A 19,141-nucleotide genomic window follows, 5' to 3' on the forward strand; every position below is an offset into this window, starting at 1 on the left:
TTCATAATCCATGACAACAAAAGGAAGAGAATTAGCTATATAAAAAATATACATAAATATCATAAAAAGAGTAACATTTGAAACCCAATAAACATGTAACAAAACTATCTTGAAAAAAAAAAGTGTTTATCATTTTCATGCTGTGTACCCTGTTACATGGCTGGCTGCAAAAGAGCTCCTTTAATGATTAGGATCATTATGTTATTCTTTAAGCCACCAATCATTTTAACCATAAAATTATGTGTATTTAAATAAACTGAGATGAAATTGGGACATTTGTACAGACATGGATGGATAGAGACTGTCATACAGAGTGAAGTGAGTCAGAAAGAGAAATAAATAAAATGTCAGTAATTTTTGTTACAAGGAAAACATGACATCCTATAGCTAAATATTTTGAGTACATAACTTCTGCTTATTTGATTCTAATTACAACATTATACTTTGACATTAAATGAAAAACATAATCTGATTTCTCAAAAAAGGTTACAAAACTAGTACTTTCAGGATACATATTTATTTTCCAATTAATTTTATTGATCTTACAGGCAGAATAGTATTTTGATCTATTACATTCAGCAACGCCAAAAAGTCTACAACCCTGGTGTCAATACCAATAATTACTAAAAATCAAGCAAGCAATTTACAAGTATCTGCAATTAAGGAAATTGGATCCAAAAGGCATATAACAGCAATAACAATAAAATAGTATTTGTGTTAAGACATAAATAGCCAACATAAATTTAGTACCTCAGGCATTTTTCTAATTGTGATATTTATACAAATTTTGGAAATTGAGGAGCATATTGGCCAGTCCACCAACAATCATGAAAGAGAAAATACATAAAAGTGCCTGTTTTGCTAATAGTATATGTTCAGCTCTTTAGCGTGACATTGTGTGGTACATTTATCCCTTCCAAGCATTACAGATCAATACTACATGTGCCTCAAGCTTCCTTTTACAGATGAATGATCTGATGAAGATGCCCTCACTTCAGAAACTAAGGTCATTAATGTTTATCTTCATTTGTAACATTTCAGAAGACTTGCTGAACCTGAAGAAAGCCCAGTCTCAGACTGCTGGACGAACAGCGACACCTAGTGGTCATTATACCCCTAAACAAATATCTTAAAAGTATAAGCTCCAGGGTATCCATGAAACAAGTAAAATTGCCACAAATGCATCACCTTTAATAGTGACACAAGTCTATTTCCAATGAAACTGTAACTAAAAAAAACCATAAATGCTTTCAGTAAATTTTCTCTTGATCAGTAATTTAAGGAAAAGCCAGCACTGGTCTTCAAATCTTTATTCTTAATCAACAATCCTTACATAGGTAAACGTGCTCAATTGTAAATTTTTATAAAAATCCAATTTCAACTTCTTCATGTCTGAGTTCTTGCTCATAAAAGGATGACATAAAGAACTCTGAAACACTCTGAACTAGTGAATAATCAGTCTCGTGGCTCTTTTATGAATACATGGATTGGAATGTCCCAGCAACAAATTCAGACACCTTACACAGCAATGCACTGAGGTTCAAAAATCAAGACATTATAAAAGCTGCCAGTCTGTTCATTATTACTGGATTGAGTTTACATTGGAAATGTTATTATTTTTTGGAAACAGAATATCCAGTTCATCAATATTTTCTAACACAACTGATTCATGAATTATAGAATCATTTTACCAGCAAAAAGTCATCGTTTAGTAGGTATGACTTTCCTGTTAATGAAAAAATTGGTACATTCTTTGGCCATTTGCACAGCCCATCTGAGGCAGTCCAAGCAAGCTTTTGCTGTTCACTGGAACCTTTGTTCACCATTCCCTGTACATACTTCTCTTCACACCTAACGGTGCTCCCCACGCCTTTCTGGCCAACTCCAGAGAAACTACACCTTCCTGTCACCAGGAAAGGTTTTTCCTGAGCACAAACTGTAACTTGCAGTTCCACTGTTGTTCATAGGACACATGGGGATTTTTGCCTTCCAGATGGACTGAGGCACCCCCCCTCCCCAGTGCCTAGACAAACATGAATGAATATAGGTGGAATCACTATCTATCGACTTATTTCATATCCCCTAAATTATTGCCAAGGATCAAGACTAGACTTTCTCCTTCTCTGTAACCTTTTAAGGCTTTTATTGTTGACGACAATAAACAGATGCAAGGCTTAGACAAGGGTTTTTGTGTTAACACACCAGCCTCCCCAAATGCAGAATGAGCCCATTTAACACTCCCAGATCACCAAAATACCCACTCCCCAGCCACATGCCATGCTAGTGATTACCTGGGACATTCACCTAAATGCCACTTGTGTGCACAAAAGGGCTGGAGAGGCCACGACTCCCAGTGACTATTCACAACAGTCCACGGGAGTGATGTCTCACAGGCACCTCTGAACGGGGGAACCATGAGAAAATGTTAATATCATTTAAGATTTTCATGTAAATGCTAGTCAGACATGTTCCAGTGGGCATCTCATGCCCAAGTATGTAAGCAGTTAATTTTATTAAATTAATGACTGTGCTTTATGTGCATTTAAAATTAACACAAAGGGCAGATAAGGCGCTATAAGTGTAAAGCCCAGGGTTTTCTCCAGCCAACTCCCCCCAGTAACTCCCTGGTCCTCTTTTACCAAGGTCCTCAGTTATAGGAGAATGCATGGACTGTAGCCACAAGTAGTTAAATTAATGTTTACTAAGGGGGCAGGCAGTCATGAGTGGCACTGGAGGTACCTGGAGGTCGCATTCTATTGCCATCATTATATAGACGTCATCCTCCCTTTTTCCCCTCTCTTTGTCCCTTTGCCTCCCTTATTTCTGCCTAAAGCTAACAGTGAGAGTGTGAAGCACTGCTGTGCCCTGCTGCTGTCTGAACTCCTGTGCTGAGTAACAAAGATGATTTCTGAATCCCAGGAGAAAATACTGCCACCTACTCAACACTCAGCAGACCCGGACAGTCTCAGATGAAGAGCTGTGGGCAATCATAGGTTATTATTACCCTCCGCATATAATGATAACCTTCTCCCCAAAATCACCCAGAGCTTGAACTGATATTCTAAGCTGGAGGTTTATTCTCTCCCTCTCAGCATTCACATGTCATACTTTGCACATGTTTTATGGTTGAATTAGTTCAGGTTTGCAAATAAGTTCTGTCAAAGTTACCAGCCCACAAAAACATCTTCATTACCTCCTCTCCTCACATACAATAGCCAAAGAGTAAAGTCAATTATGCTTTTTACTAGTTGCCCAGGGTTATTCTTTGCTGGGCCTGGAAGAGTGGAGAAGGGTCTAGCTGAATGGCTGGATGAGTTGCCACCCCTAGATCCCCATAAGCCTAGAAATAATGTGGTCTGGGTCTAAGCGCTAATATCATGCTGCCAAGTCTCTTTCTGAAAAGCATAAAAGCAAAATATCCCATTCCTGCAAGCAAACCAACCACAAGCGTGGTGCCAAGAACTTTTGGGGCCCTTTTCTTGGCCACCCGGAATGCAGTTGGCAACACCGCAGAGATTAATATATTGTTGACGTGTCCTAAAACCTTGTTAAACGTTTTTCTCTTCAAAACACGCTCGTAATAGGTTTCCAAGTTCGGTCGCTTTCCATTTCCCCAGTTTCTCCTTGCAAACCCCAGGAACTTCAGTCGATGCAATGTAACAGCAAGCGAGACATCCGCCAAGGTGAAGGATTCCCCACAGAGCCAAGGCTGGCGGCCCTCCTCTAATAGAGAAAGGGACACAGAGGATTAGGGGCAAGTGCTGTACAGATAGACTCTGGTTGGCATCTTTGGTCTTAGTCTTGAGGGCAAGAGTGAGTATAGCAGAAGATGAAGGCCATGGCACGTTTTGTTGTTGATCACACTCAGTGAGTAATTCTATGCTTTAAAAAAAAAAAATTCCATGCAAATGTATCCCAAGCTAAGGGAGACTTGCTTGACATCTGTGCCTAGGTGCCACTAGAGCCACTTGAGCTCAAAGCCAGTCTATCATTTTGAGGAGTTGAGAACCCCCAGGCCAATGGAGTTAACAGATATTTCCTTCTGGTTTAAGAAAATGACAGGTATACTTAAGGAAAATCCGTAAAGTTGGGCCTAAAATGTCAATCAGTAGTTGCTGCTTTTAGTCGCTTATATGAAACAGAAGAAAGTCCCTATTGTGAAACAGGTAAAACGGTCTTCAATTTTGCTGTCAATCAAAACGGTGCAAATGCGGAGGGTGGGAGGAAGGCTCAAGAGGGAGGGGATATGGGGAGGTATGTATACATACAGCTGATTCACTTTGATGTACAGCAGAAACTAACACAACGTTGGAAAGCCATTATATGCCAATAAATATGTATTAAAAAAAAAGAAAGAATAGTGCAAATGGTCCATGTCTCTGCACCTGGGCTTCATCACAAAGTCAGGTTTACAGGTACAGCAGATGGATGCTCACCAGCCAGCACGCACATACGCACAAGCTGGCTCCCATTTTACACGTTACTTCAATTAGCAATTTTTCTCCCTGCCTAAGGAAAAAACTAGAGGGAGCGTTCATGCAAGTACTCAGGTTACTCAACCAAACTAACTACTGTAATTGAAATCTGTGAAACAGGCCAGGTAGGAATCTACCAACCATAATTTAAATTGTGCAGAAAAATCTTTCACCAGTCCTATTTCACATAGAAGCAGAGTTGCAATTATATATCTCCGTTTTGCTGAATTCAGTATTATTGTTGCCATCATAACTTAAACTGCCCATGAGTACTAACAATTAAAAACAGAGTACAGAATGTTTTTGGTGAAATCTAAGAATGTGCCCATAAATACTCCTGGTGTCCAGAAAAAGAGAAAAAGAACACAAATGAGAACCTACCTGGGGATTCTTCATTTCTTCTTTGCAACTCAGTTTCAACCTGATCCAAGACTTTCTCCAATTCATCAAGAATTTTCTTCAAATATTTGACATTGTCGTGGTCAAGGAGCTTTGACTAATTAACAAAAATAACTAAATAGGTTATTTATGGCTGTAAAAATAATCAGCATAGAGCACAGCTGATATAAACTCTTACAGAGTTGGAGCCTGTTTATTCTAGACAATGAGAAGAAATAGAATAACTTTGTTAAAGCAAAAGCAAACCTGACGGAAAATGCCCTGGCTGTGAAATCATCCCAGGGGCCAGACCCACCGTTCACTGGCAACTCCTGTGGAACCGAATGACCAGAGCGGGCAAAGAATGTGAGGGGCACGAAGAGGCTCCTCTCATGCCCAGCTCAAGGATGGAATTTCAGCAGCCTTCAAGGAATGAATAACTGAGGGACCAGAGATGACAGGGAAATCTGAATGCAGCGAGTTAAAGAGCAGGCAGAAAGTCAGGAGTGCTGTGTGTGCAGGTGTTTCTTTGGAGACGCTCATTTAGCTTACGTAGGATAAAGGAAGCTGGGAAGTAGAGGGAGGACTGGGAGTGCTGATGTTTGCTACACTTTCAGCATGGGAGAAGCTTACGCGTGTTGTTGGAGGAAAGAACCACCAGAAAGAGAAAGACTGACTCTCACGGATGAAGCAGAGCCCTGCTCCTCGGGAGGCAGGCAAATCAAAATGGATTAACTCAAAATGGATTTAAGACTTGAATGTAAGGCCCAAAACCATAAAACTCCTAGAAGAAAGCATAGGCAATAATAAGCTTGTTGACATTGGTCTTGGCAATCATTTTCTGAATCTGACACCAAAAGCAAAAGCAACAAAAGCAAAAACAAACAAGTGTGACTACATTAAACTACGTAAAAAGCTTCTGCACAGTAAAGGAAACCATCAACAAATGAAAAGGCAACCTACTAAGTGGGAGCAAATATTTGCCAATCATATATCTGATAAGGGGTTGATATTCAAAATATATAAAGAACTCATATAGCTCAATAGCAAATAAACAAACAATCCAAATCAAAAATGGGCAGAGGATCTGGATAGACATTTTTCCGAAGGAGACATACAGTGGCCAAGAGGTACATGAAAAGATGCTTAACATTGTTAATCATCAGGGAAAACAAATTAAAACCACAATAAGATATCACCTCACCCCTGTTAGAATGGCTATTATCAAAAAGACAAGAAATCACACGTGTTGACAAGGATGTGGAGAAAAAGGAACCCTTGTGTTCTGTTGATGGGAGTGTAAACTGGTGCAGCCACCATGGAAAACAGTATGGAGGTTCCTCAAAAAATTAGAAATAGAACTAACATACAATCGAGCAATTCTACTTCTGGGTATTTACTCAAATAAAAACAAAAACACTAACTCAAAAGGTATCTGCACTCCTATGTTCTTTGCAGTATTATTTACAACAGCCAAAATATGGAAACAACGTAAGTGTTCATCAATAGATGAATGGATTAAAAAATTGTGATGTGTATATATAGAATGGAATATTTTTCAGCTATAAAAAAGAATGAAATTTTGCCATTTGCAATAATGTGGACGGACCTTGAGGGCATTATGCTAAATGAAATAAGTCTGGCAGAGAAAGACAAATATCATATGATCTCTCTTATTTGTGGAATCTAAAAACAAACAAAAAATTAAATAAATAAAATTTTTTTTAAATAAATAAATAAAAACAAAAAAATAACCAAGCTCACCAAGCTCATAGGTGTAGAAAACAGACTGGTGGTTGCCAGAGGCAGGAGATATGGGGTTGAAGAAATGGGTGAAGGTGATCAAAAGGTAAAAAGGAAAAAAATGAAAGGCTTTAGGGGAGTATACACAGTATTTAAAAAAAAACAACTCACTGATTGCTTTACTGGTATAAAAAAGTCATAAACAGAGGTCTAGCTACCTCAAAGTGACAAAATACCTGAAATGACAGATTCTTAGAATATTTTATTAACTTGCTTTTACAGTTTATAACTTTCCTTGACAACCAGCATGAGCAATATCTGCTTTTTAAGCAATTGTCGTTAGGTCTGAATATCAAATCTAATACAGAAAAATTCTTTCTAAAAGTAGAGCACAAGCCAAAGGTAACATGTATTGGTGACTTGTGATATTTAATAGGTGTTCTAAGAAACAGTGATACTTTACAGAAAGTAGACCATTTAATACAAACAGCAGATGTCAGTTGAGGACAGCCTGGTTTACTTACTTTAAGTCGCTTCTGTTTTGCAATGTATGCCTCTTGCAAATCTGGGTTTTCTTCAGCAAGTTTTTTCAGTTCAGACTCTGTGTTACCAATTTGGCCTGATAACAAAATCATTTTTGAAATAGAAAATTATTTCCTCCTTCCATACAAGAAACAAAGAAAAGCAGGGAAACCCAATGGTAAGCGCATAAGTCCTGGAGGTCATGCCCTTCCTCTGCCTCAGACTCCCCTCTGTGTGCCTCAGTCTCCTCACCTTTAAAATGGGGCTATCAGAGTATCTACAGCATGGGCTGAGGAGGAATTGGGAGGCACCATGGAAAAGCACTGAGTGCAAAGCCCAGCACATTGTAAGTGCCTGGAGCAGAGCAGTTGTTCTACCTTTCAATACCTTCCACGTTTTCTATAATAAACTTCTATGTGAAGGAAAAAGCCTTATTTAGAGACATATTTCCTCTAGGTAAATATAGTCAGAATACTTGTTTCGAATCATATAACAAGTATTTATGAGGAGAAGGAGGAGGAACAAGAGGAAGGTGAGAAGCTGGAGGATACAGGAGAAAAACAGAGGGGCGGCGAGCAGGGCAGGGAAGGGAAGAGGCGAGGAGTGAGCAGGAGGGTATCAAGGAAAGAGAAAGAGCGTGAGTAAGAGAACCATAAAGGCGAGGTATGATGTAACAGAAAGAGCATGCTTTCTGGAACTGAAGCTCTGGGTGTGAGTGTTCCTGGTCAAATACCCCCAGTCTGACCACAGCCCCTTCCCTTCTCTTCCCATCCCACCCCAATCCCCTGGGCCATGGAGCACACCTCTTCTTGCTCCTCATATGCACTGACCCTTCCCTATCCTCAGGGCAGGGGGAAGCAGAGAGCCGGAGGTCACAGCTCAACCTAAGTGAATCTCCAATCACTACATTTAGAGGTAGAGTGATGGCTAGACAGCCTGTAGCCCAACTCTTCACATAATGAGACAAAAATTAAGGACCAGAAATGTGAATTCAGTAGCCCATAACTCCCAGCAGATTCCAGCTTTCCTGATTCCCAGTCCATCTGTTTATGAGAACATGTTATGTTCTCTACTTTTCCACAGGCCACTCTTCTGAGTTTTATTTAAGCTTGGCCCTCAAGGCCAAGAGCTGGAAAATCAGTTCCCGCAGACAATAAACATCCAGCTGAACAGCTGAAGCACAGGTTCATCTGATTGGTGCATGGATCCAGGTGTAACATGCACATCCAGGAAGCAAACTCAACAACCCTGCCCCCAAGTCTTCCTGAGATGTGCTAGGTCTCAAAAACGAATTAAAAGAAACTTGAGACAGAATTCCACGTCTTTAAGATCTTTACATACTGCGAATCCTTGTTGTTGCATAAGCTGGGATCATGGAGTCCACAGTTAGCTCAGGATGTAAAATGCACCCGTGCGTATAGGCATCCATGGGCAAGGAGTCAAGTAGTTCTCGATAATGTTGTACCCGTGGGTAATACATGCTTCCTTTATCAGGCATTAACCTGGGTGTTTTTTCTAAAATACACACACAAACACATACACAAACATTGAAGGAAAAGTTACAAATGAGATGTTACATCCAAAAGCAAAAACAAAAACCACAGGCCCTTCATCATTCACATTTTCAATATTACATGAAGGGATGTAAAGGATGCTAGCTCCCCGGCCCAGACATTCAAAATCTGAATTGGACTGAGGTACCATACCAGATCCCAAACCATGGTCACACTTCTCCACCTTGCAAATCACTACTCTCAAGGTCCAGTTTTTCATGCCAGCTCCTCTGTGGAACCTTCCCCAATCTTCCACAACTACCAGCATCTGACCAAGTCAAGTGTGCCTTCCTCTGTACGTTCAAAATACATTGTACATGCTCCATGACAGCACGTATCACCTTAATTAGCTGTTGGTATCTTTTTGCCCCGTGAGCCCCTTGGGGCAAGGAACGTATGATCTGGAGTCTAGCATAGTGTCATACATTTTAAGCCCTTGGTAAATGTTGGTTAAGTGAATGAAGGCCCACTATGGAATGATGATCAGGGACCATACCTTCCTAGGTTCCAATTAATACCAAGAGTTATCCTGTTGATGCTATGTGAATCGAAATTGACAATCTTCATGGAAATCACCAGGAATTTCTAATATTTTATCTTTGGAAAGTGGGTTCTACATAAATCTTCATTTGGTGGTTAAACTCTAGACTACAGACTCCTTAAGGGCAGGGAACATATATTGTTCTTTGTTGAATCCCAGTGCCTAATGTGATGTTTGGCTCATAGTAGGTGTTCAATAAATTTTAATTAATGAGTTAATATATTCCCAAATTGCTAGTTACTATAGAATATTTGAGCTGCAGAAGCTCTATAGCAGTTAATAAGGACACAGATACAGAGGCTGAGACGTTCTCCCAAGATCCCACAGCTAATTAGGGCAGACCAAGAACCAAAGTCATTAACTCCTAAAGCAGCACTGTGTTTTATTACATCATTGTAACATCTTCAAAGGGTTTACATTTCAGAGACTATTCAGGAAGAATAAAAATGAACCATGTGATCCAAAGGTCAGGGCTAAGTCCCTACAAATCAATTCCCACTTCTGACTCTCAAACTTCCCCTTAAAAAAAATGCCAACCAGCTTACAGTTTATTAATCCAACAGGTGGAAAGAACAGCCTCAACTCTATTCTTTTTTTTTTTTTTTTTGCTTATTTACTTATTCATTTAGTTTGGGTTATTTATTTAATTTAGAATCCTTTTGAGCATCCCACACTCACTGATAAGCACTGACAATTCAGAGTTGGTTGCAGAGCATTTCAGGCAAGATATCATAATCCCAGACCAAGCAGAACAAGCTTTTAAGCCAACGGTCTATTTCTGACTCTCTAAGAAGAAAAGAACACAGATTACTCCTCGAACCAGTGGGCAAATGTCTTATTCCCTGCTGGGAGTCTAATTCTGAAGACTGCATTCAAATGACCAAGAATGAAGTGTCAGCTACATTCTGATGTCAACCGTGGATTTGCCCAACTAGAGCACACTTCCTTGCTGATCTTTCAGGATCTCAGAATATCACCCAGATCCCAACCAATGCACGGTAAACATTCCCAGGAGGATAACAGACTGGAGGCCTTCTAAGGTCCTTGAAATTCTAGAGCGTTCTTAACGTTTTGTGTGCCACTGACCTCTTCTCAAAATAATGTTTCTAAATGCACAAAATACAAGACATAGGACTGCAAAGGAAATTGAGTATATTAAAATATGTAATCAAAGGAATTTTAAATTATAAAATACTAATATGGGTGCCTTTTTATTAATACATTAACAAGGTCTAGCAGCAGGTCTAATAACTACCATAATTTCAAAGTAGTGATGGGCATAAGTGATATTTTAAGATGTCTGCAATAACTTGATAAGCTATGAACACATCACAGTCACGTGAACCTATGAACAAAGTCACGGGCACTCCTGATATTGCTTTGGATTATGCCTACATTGGAAATGCAGGGAAATGATAAACTTCTGTTGGAAATCAGTGAAAAATAAAGATGTAACTTTTTCCCCTCTAAGATATTAAATCGCCTGAATTCTACTCACAGACCACTAGCAGTAACAGTTCTCAAAGTATGGTCTAAAAATCCCTGGGCTTCCTGAAGATGCTCTCAGGGGGTCTACAAGTCAGAACTATTTTTACAGTAATACTAAGATGTTCATTGCTTTTTCACTCTTATTCTCTCTTGAGTGTACGATGGCATTTTCCAGAGCCTATACAACATGTGATAACTCCATCACTCTGACAGTTAATGGAATGTGGGGTTGTACATTCTTGTATTTTCAACTTTTCTCAATTTTAATTTCTAATTTGATAAATATTGATAGATAGCCCACATAAACAAAAGCTCTCAAATGTCCTCATTAACTTTTAAGACAAAGGGGCTTTGAAACCAAAAGGTTTAAGAACCATGGCTCTGGGGGTCCAAGAACCACAGGTTAATAGCCATAAATGATACAGCATTTTAAAATGCTTCTCAAGTGGTGAAATTTATGGCTACTGGCTCTGGCCGCTTTCTTGTGCCCGGGGCTTGTCTTCAGAAGAGCATACCACTTCCTTCCTGGGAATGAGAATGAGAGCAGGAAAGAGGACATCTAATTGCTTTCTGGGGAAGGTCCATCTGGCCAAGTCTGAATCCAAATGTTTGAATGCAAGAAAATAATCTTCTACTCAGTGCTCCATTACTATATACCTATCCCCTAAAGCACTCTGTCAGGCAGATCATCAGATGCCCACGGAACCCATGTTCTTTTGCAAGCTCACTTTCTCTCTCCAGGAACACCCTGTCCAGCATCACACACCCAGCGTGCTGCCAGCATCCTCCTGACATCGGCACACACACGTGTCCGCTGTCTATGGAAAGAGATGTTTTCAAAAGACAACTGGGAATTTCCTCTGAATTACACAGAAAATTTTCCCTCACATTTTATTTTCCAGTCCTTCCGTAAAGCATTTTTGTTATGATACTAAAAAGAGAAAATCTTTTCTTGGTATTCTACCTCAGTCAGGAGCGAGAAGGCGATAGGAGGGTTACAGGGTTTAAGACACAGGCAATGAGAAGAGTTCTGGGAGGAGGGTTGCAGTCGTGGAAGCCAGGATTAGTGACTAAGCTGGATGGATAAATAAGGATAAATATAATAAGTACATTGGCATAAGACCTGACTTTGTAGAACTGAGTAGGAACAGAGGCAGGTCTTGTATTGCACCTAAATTTAGGCAGCAAATTAGAAACAGGCAGATAGACATAAAAGCAGAAAGATGTGATAAACAACTGAGAGAAAACAAAAAAACAAAATTTTAAATCAGCAAGAAACAAGAAAAGCATTCTGCAGCCACTTAATGGGGACAAACAGCGCCACACATTCTCAAGAATATTGTATTGTTGGGTAGAATAACAATGGCCCTGAGCCATTAAAACATTTGCATTCAGTTTCCCCAAGAGCAAAAAAAAAAAAAAAAAAAAAAGAACCTAGGGGTTTAAAGGCATAAGTTTAAATTATTTTCCTAAATTGGCTGCTTTGATTTCCTACACTCTCCAGTGATGGCAGATAAAGGAGGCATTATTATGCCTGTTTTCTAGAAAGACACCCCCTAGGTCTATTTGAACAATTGTCAGGTCTTCCTTATTAGCTCAATGAGAATGCATCAGACTTCATTTCTATCTCTATCCCCTGCTGATTTTTTATTTTACTTAGATCACTTAGTGATGACAGTGGTATATAAAACAATATGCAGCGTGTAGCTTAACAAAATTGTACCCTTCAACTAGTCACATACCAGGCTATTAAAAATATAATAATAATGGTAAACAAGTTATGACCCGAAGCAAAAGATATGCTTACAAACAGACTACAATTCAAGGCTGTCATAACTTTGGAACTAGAGAGATCAAATCTAAACACAAATGAGAAAAAACACATGGTGTCAAATTACACAAGTTCATTATATACAATCTGGAATTTTCTGAGACAGAGCCAAATTTGTAGCAAGATATTCAATACATTTTATACCTTAAATGTTTAACTACTTTTTATGCAATTGGTACTATATTTAAAACTTTTATAGGAACATTCGTAATTGGAGGCAAAAATTCCTTTATCAGACAGTTTTTCCAATTACTGTATACACAGAACATAGAACTAGGACTTCTGTAATTTTAACGCCCCCGCCTGTTCATTAAAGTTGAATAAATCACAGAAAGTTTTTTTAAAAATTACTTTTTAAAACCACTTTTATTAGCATAATCATGAGTTTTAAAGACTCATTTTCTGTTCCTTACCATATACCATATTTTCTCTGCACTTGGTTACAATCCTTTGTGCTAATCTGCAATTTCAGTAGCTGTGCTAAAAAGTATATACTATTATTCAACTACATACAAGAGCCTTTATTGACAGATATAAAATTATTTACTCTATGACCTTAACAAAATTGGAAATTCCTTACATAAATAATTGTATATTTTTTAATGTAACAGTACTTTCAGAATTAATATTATTTTTAAAATCTGAGTTGATTTTCAATATATATTGATAAAACTATTTATAAAATAAATTTATATTTCCTAATCAGACTTAATATGTGATACTTTAATGTATACCAGAATACTTGGATTACTTCCAAACCAAATTCTTTTCCTACGAATACTGTATCTAGACATAAGATATGGGACATAATCTTCAGAGAACTGTTACACAACATATTAAATTACCAAAATTCAATATTCACCATTTGACATCCTTGATTCTAGGCTACCACTGAGTTATCTGGCAGTAACAAATAGTATACATTCTAGTATTTTGTAGTTATTTCATGCTCACTTTTTTTTCCACTTCTAAAAATCAAAATTTGAGATGCCAGATTCCTAGCAATTTATATTTTTAATTTTTCAGATAATCTGGAGATTACATGCTCACTTTCTTTATTAATATTTAGTGGCCAAGTGACAGTTCACGAAAAGATATTATGATAACCAAAAGCATATGGATATAAATATGTAAATATGTAAATACTGATTACACAGAAAGGTTGAGAAAGGTGTACAGGTCAGCAAACCATCATTGTTAGTACAATCTCCAGTTGATAGACTAATAAAGAATAGCAAATAACAGCAAAGGAGATGCCAGCTGACTACACTCTGTTCTCTAGATGAATGGATACACTTAATTTAAAGTCTCTTATTATAACCATGGGCAACTATACACCTCATGAAATCCATTCACTCACTATCATTCTAATTTGCCACCTTTCCTCAAAGTTCCATCCATAATTAGACAAAATGCTGCACGTTCCAACCAGTTCAAATACAGCAAGTCACAATTTGCCATGTTCTGGACAGAACCTATATTTTTGAAACAACTTGAAATCACACTGGTCTTTTATTTCGTAGTTGGCTTTTGTTGGTTAACATATTAGCAAGCCAGGTCTCCCATCCTTCATTAATGCAGCTGATTTTTTAAAACAAAATTCATGTACTACTTTTAGCCTGGTTAAACTTTATCTTAGTTATTGTTCCATTTTATTGTTCCATGAGAAGCATTTCATAAGCTCGTCATCATTTTAACTATCACAGCTTACACATCTGCAAGTATAATAGTGTTTCTTCGATGTCTTTTTTCGAATCATTTATGGAATTGTTAGACTCAAGTCAGAGAATAGAAGCCTAAAAGAACACCAGTAGACATCCCTGTCTAGGCTGACATCTATTTTCAATAACTCTTTTATTTTAATCATTCAAAAGTATTTATTAAGCTCCCATTAGAGAACATTCACCATACGAGGCACTGGGAATACAGTTGTTAATTAAACAGACACTGTCTCTGACCTTACGGTGCTTCCAATGGCTTACAAGTAATTGAAATAAAGTGTGATAAAATTATCATAGGATAAGTGAAATGAAAGAATACAGCTAAACAAGCAACATGGTATAAGAAATTCATAAACAAATATTCTTCATTATGGTGGTTTATTCATTGGAAAATGTGCATTACTTTCATCTAGCCATATGTGCTCCTGCATTCCACAGGGGTATCGTACACGACATAATCTCAAATGCTCTGCTTAAATCAAGATACAGCATATTGAGAACTATGCCTAGCACATAATAGGTTCACTGTTTAAAGTGTTAAAGACATTCTCCAGTAATGTAAAACTTAAGGTGGTTCCTTTTCATCAAGATACTCAAAAAATATATATTTTTTAATTTTTGACAACACATTCTAGAACTCTGCCACACTTAAAGACAGTAATTTATAGCACTGCTTAAAGCATAAGCAATTACTTATCTGACAGTAATTTGTGGTAGTGCTTCTCAAACTTTTATGTATATATGAATCACTTGAGAATCTTGTTAAAATGCAGATTCTGATTCAAGAGACTTGCAGTAGAGTCTACAATTCTGCATTTCTAACAAGCTCCCAGGTGATACCAATGCTGCTAGCCAATGGAATACATGTTAAGTATCAAGGATTAGAATTCACCGTCCCCCCTCTCTAACAATTGGGATAACACTTGTCTTTCTCTTGTCTGGCTTTTTCCTAATCTCCATGAGTTCTTAATGATAAATATAAATTATCTTAATAATCATTGTGATAATACATGTTTGTTTTTTATTTTAACACTTGAGATAAACTTCATCTGGAGACTAGACTAGCCTTCATTTATGTAACTAATTGTATTCTTACTGTCTTCATATCTACCATGGGTTTCAGTTCCCTTAATCTTCCTTTAACCCTTTCCAATTGAATGACTATTCTCCTTGGGAAACTGGAAAGAGTGAAATAAGAGCTGATTGGACTTGCTTTATCAATGCAACTGATAAAACTATATCACCTAACCCAAGAGGACAAACAGAAAAGTCAAGTCACCAAGGATATGCAAGAAGTTAGCAACAGCTTCATACTAACAGCTAGGATTCTTGACTGTCTACTTATTCTATTGGTACAACCAGAATTAAAGTCCTTAGTTTCCATATTTTCATCTTAATGTTTAGCCCACAGTGCCTTCTCCTCTGATTCAATAAATAGTAGTAAGAAGAGCTTAGCATTCGCCTTGAGCAGGACTCAGAATGCATTTCAGTTTTGCTATCATACAGTCAAAGAAAAAGAAAAAGCCTAAAGAAAAAATTGATAAAGCCTAATAATCATGTACATTACTATACCATGAAGTAACATTGTGTATTACTGAATATCTTAGAGGAGAAACAATGTAAGGAAGAGGAGGAGGAAAACGGTAGTAATAGTAGTTCAAGTGATGCTAACAAAAGATTTAAACATGATTTTCATTTGCTGTATCTTTTTAAAGTTTTTGATGATTTAAAGTAGAATTCTTATGCAATTATTTTGTCTTATTCACATTGTTTTGTCTTATTCACATTGTTATAATCACTTCTCCCAAAAAGTACAAATTATTATTTAATAGACTTGTCCATTTCCAAAAAGCTCAAGATTAAGAAAAATTGTCTTAAATCAATTAGCCCCCATTTCCTGTGCAGTCCCCAGCATTTAGATGTATAAATGATAGCAAGTAATGATGGATGGAAAAGCAGTTCATTACACTCTTTGGTTTAGCTCAGTTTAGATTAGTTCATTAAACCCTTTGGTTTAGATCAGTGGCCACCTCCAATCAAAATCCTAGTGAATTTTGGATTAAGAATAAGGGAAGCCCATTGCTAATCTAATTCCCTAGGGTAACCACACACACACCCCCCCCGCTCCCACCCCATTTAGGTCCTATACCTATCTTTCTTCTAAGTACCTCAGCCTTTTTTGGGCCTTATAATTTCCTTTCTCAGCTTCCAGTAATTTGGGGTTATATTCTGGTTTTATCTTGCCCAATTAACATCAACAGAACTGGTGGCAGATAAACAGTAACTGGACCTCCTCATGCAGCTTCTTTTTCAGAAGAATACTTAGCTGAAAGCTAAAAGCCCTTTGTTCTGTTGTCAGTTCTGTCAGTGATCAGCTGTGTGATCTTAGGCAAGTATTGAAGCTACAGTTACCTCAAAGCCTTGTTATTAGGAAGAGGCAAGACAATGTGGCAATGACTTTGAGAGACAGTCTGTGTAATAGGAAGGTTTGGATTTGAAAGGCTTGCATTCCAGCCCTATTCTGCCATAAAATAGCTATGACACCTTAGGCAACCCCTCTGTTTCTCTTTCCTTATGTACAAAATGGGAATAACTAGTCTACCATGCCTATCTCAGGTTGGTTCTTTTTTGAAGACTGACTAGAACAGAAATTATAAAATGTCTGACATAAGTCAGGCTGTCAATAAATGATTATTACGGAATCTAAAAATGGTACTGATGAACTCAGTGACAAGAATAAGGATGCAGATACAGAGAATGGACTGGAGAACTCGAGGTATGGGAGGGGGCGGGGGGTGAAGGGGAAACTGAGACGAAGCGAGAGAGTAGCACAGACATATATATACTACCAACTGTAAAATAGTCAGTGGGAAGTTGTTGTATAACAAAGGGAGTCCAACTCGAGGATGGAAGATGCCTTAGAGGACTGGGGCAGGGAGGGTGGGGGGGACTTTAGGGGGGGAGTCAAGGAAGGGAGGGAATACGGGGATATGTGTATAAAAACAGATGATTGAACCTGGCGTACCCCCCAAAAAATAAAAAAATAAAAAATAAATGATTATTACTTAAAAGCATTGTACAAACTTAAGCCCTATAATTCCTCACAAAATGTATGAAATTCAAACCATACAGATGTAACAAGGGCAAAGATCTCTGAGTATACTAATTCTAATCTCCCTTGCCTAAGATTTACTCCTCTTTTTCCCTCCTACTGTTTTTAAGGTGGAACCACTTAGTAGACCAAATGAAAACTGATTTTCATACTGTACATTTCATAAAACCAATATTAGGAAATTTGACTTCAAGGCTAATAAATCACCACCACAAACCTGCAGGGTTTTTTGCAAGTGAATTTAAAAGAGAATGTCCAACATTAAAATTGGTAGTTTACATGAAGTCTTTTCAATGGAGTTACACTGACATACAAAATTTATGCTATTGACCCATTTTCTATTTGTGTGCTTATGGAAATGGAAAAGGTTGTTGGCACTAAACCACCATCATGAAACAAAAAGGAGTTAGGAAGGAGGGGAGGAAGGGAGGAAAGTGGGGAGTAAGAGAGGAAAAAAGGAAGGACGGAAGGAAGGGAAGAAGGGAAGGAGGGAGGGAAGGAAGGAAGACACATATTTGTGTTGAAAGTAAGTCCAAGAAATCACAAATAGCCTTAACATTACCATCCAGGAAAGTCTGTTCAAGATAATCAATGATCTGAGTGGCCTCACAAATAATGTTTTCCCCGTGGATAAGGACGGGCACTTCTCCAGTTGAGTTCAAACGCATAAACCAAGGCTCATTGTGCTCACTCAGGGGCAGACTTACATCATGTTCCTCGCACTTCAATGCCTTTTCAGCAATTACCAAGCGCACCTGGAAGAGTTCACACTGGTTACCACAACGCGTGCAGGCTTTTCATTAAATGACATCCCGGGATACGGCCAAGCAGCTCTTTTGTGCTTCCCTGAGTTATTAATATTTTCAGCATTCTTTTCAACTATTCCTATTCCTAGAATTAGCAAGCGAGATCTATTCTCGCGTCTTCCTCTATACATTAGAAAAGATCATTCGGTAATGAAAACAATTCTGGCTGTATTCGGTCCACAATCACCCTCTTCATCACTACTACTTTCTTTGTGTCCTAAACCTTATGATGTGTCCTCCCCATAAGAAGAACCTGAAATAGATACACTAGGCCTGTTGAAGACAGTGAATGCGACCAAGAGTGAAAGAAGGAACCGTAGATCATGTGGTTGCAGGAAGGCCCTTCCCCTCCAAGGCCCCGGACACAAGGCCTTCCGCCCAAACACCAAAAGGGATGCTTTTCTGTCGCATGTCAGGACTGGCAATGCCTGAGTCATAGCCCTTCTGTCTCAGCCAGACTCTCCCTGCTCCCCCACAAGGCGCACCCCTGCCCCGCGGGGAGGCCTGCGTCTAGCTGGACCCGCTTACCCTGGCGACACCCACGGGGAGCTGTCCCGGTGCTGAAACCCGATCCGCGCCGCCCGCCCGGCCGAGGCCTTTACCTTCTGAGAGCTGAAGGAATGCGTCCAGTGGTACAGAATGAGCTTAACCTCCGCGTCCGACTTGCCTTCCGCCCTCAAGGGCGCGTCCCCGCTCTGCTCGTCCTGCCTCCGAGCCATTTCGGGGTGCGCAGCGCGGGAGGGCCTCGCCTGTCCGCCCTTTACTTGCGAAGCGCCGCTGGCTTTTTCGCGATGCCTCCCGGAGCCGGCAAAGATGAGTCCGCGCGGAGGAACGAACAGCCCCCTGGGAAGTGTAGTTTCGCGGGCGAGAAAGCTGCGGGGTGAGTCTGCAAAGACTCGGGAGGTCTGCGTGCCCAGGTCACCCGAGAGGTACAGTTGGGCGTTTTTTTAGGGGAAACGATCTAAATCATG

The 19,141-nt window shown here is 38.9% G+C and overlaps 1 protein-coding gene across 3 annotated transcripts; it reads right to left on the bottom strand.

Moving 5' to 3' along the window:
* Positions 1-519: 519 nt before the first annotated feature.
* Positions 520-18,932, bottom strand: GDAP1 (ganglioside induced differentiation associated protein 1). 3 transcript variants are annotated; one of them, XM_057735650.1, is made up of 6 exons: positions 18,773-18,932; positions 17,927-18,119; positions 8,460-8,633; positions 7,121-7,215; positions 4,857-4,971; positions 520-3,723 (listed from the first exon to the last, which is right to left on the bottom strand). In XM_057735650.1, exons 1-6 carry the CDS (start codon positions 18,887-18,889, stop codon positions 3,341-3,343), a joined length of 1,077 nt encoding a protein of 358 aa, XP_057591633.1. In that variant the 5' UTR covers positions 18,890-18,932; the 3' UTR covers positions 520-3,340. The 3 variants fall into 3 exon arrangements, with proteins under 3 accessions (XP_057591633.1, XP_057591634.1, XP_057591635.1); XM_057735651.1 differs by lacking the exon at positions 18,773-18,932 and having other exon boundaries at positions 2,889-3,723; positions 18,072-18,117; XM_057735652.1 differs by lacking the exons at positions 17,927-18,119; positions 18,773-18,932 and adding an exon at positions 11,665-11,719 and having other exon boundaries at positions 2,889-3,723.
* Positions 18,933-19,141: the final 209 nt, after the last annotated feature.

The sequence above is a fragment of the Hippopotamus amphibius genome, chromosome 5 (genome assembly GCF_030028045.1).
Source record: "Hippopotamus amphibius kiboko isolate mHipAmp2 chromosome 5, mHipAmp2.hap2, whole genome shotgun sequence".
In the NCBI taxonomy this organism is placed as follows: domain Eukaryota; kingdom Metazoa; phylum Chordata; class Mammalia; order Artiodactyla; family Hippopotamidae; genus Hippopotamus; species Hippopotamus amphibius.

Coding starts and splice junctions, on each gene's coding strand:
- GDAP1 (XM_057735650.1), bottom strand. CDS start 18,889: ATGGCTCGGAGGCAGGACGAGCAGAGCGGGGACGCGCCCTTGAGGGCG. Junction 18,120..18,772: donor ATTCCTTCAGCTCTCAGAAG/GTAAAGGCCTCG, acceptor GAACTCTTCCAG/GTGCGCTTGGTAATTGCTGA. Junction 7,216..8,459: donor TGCAACAACAAGGATTCGCA/GTATGTAAAGAT, acceptor TTTTGTTATCAG/GCCAAATTGGTAACACAGAG.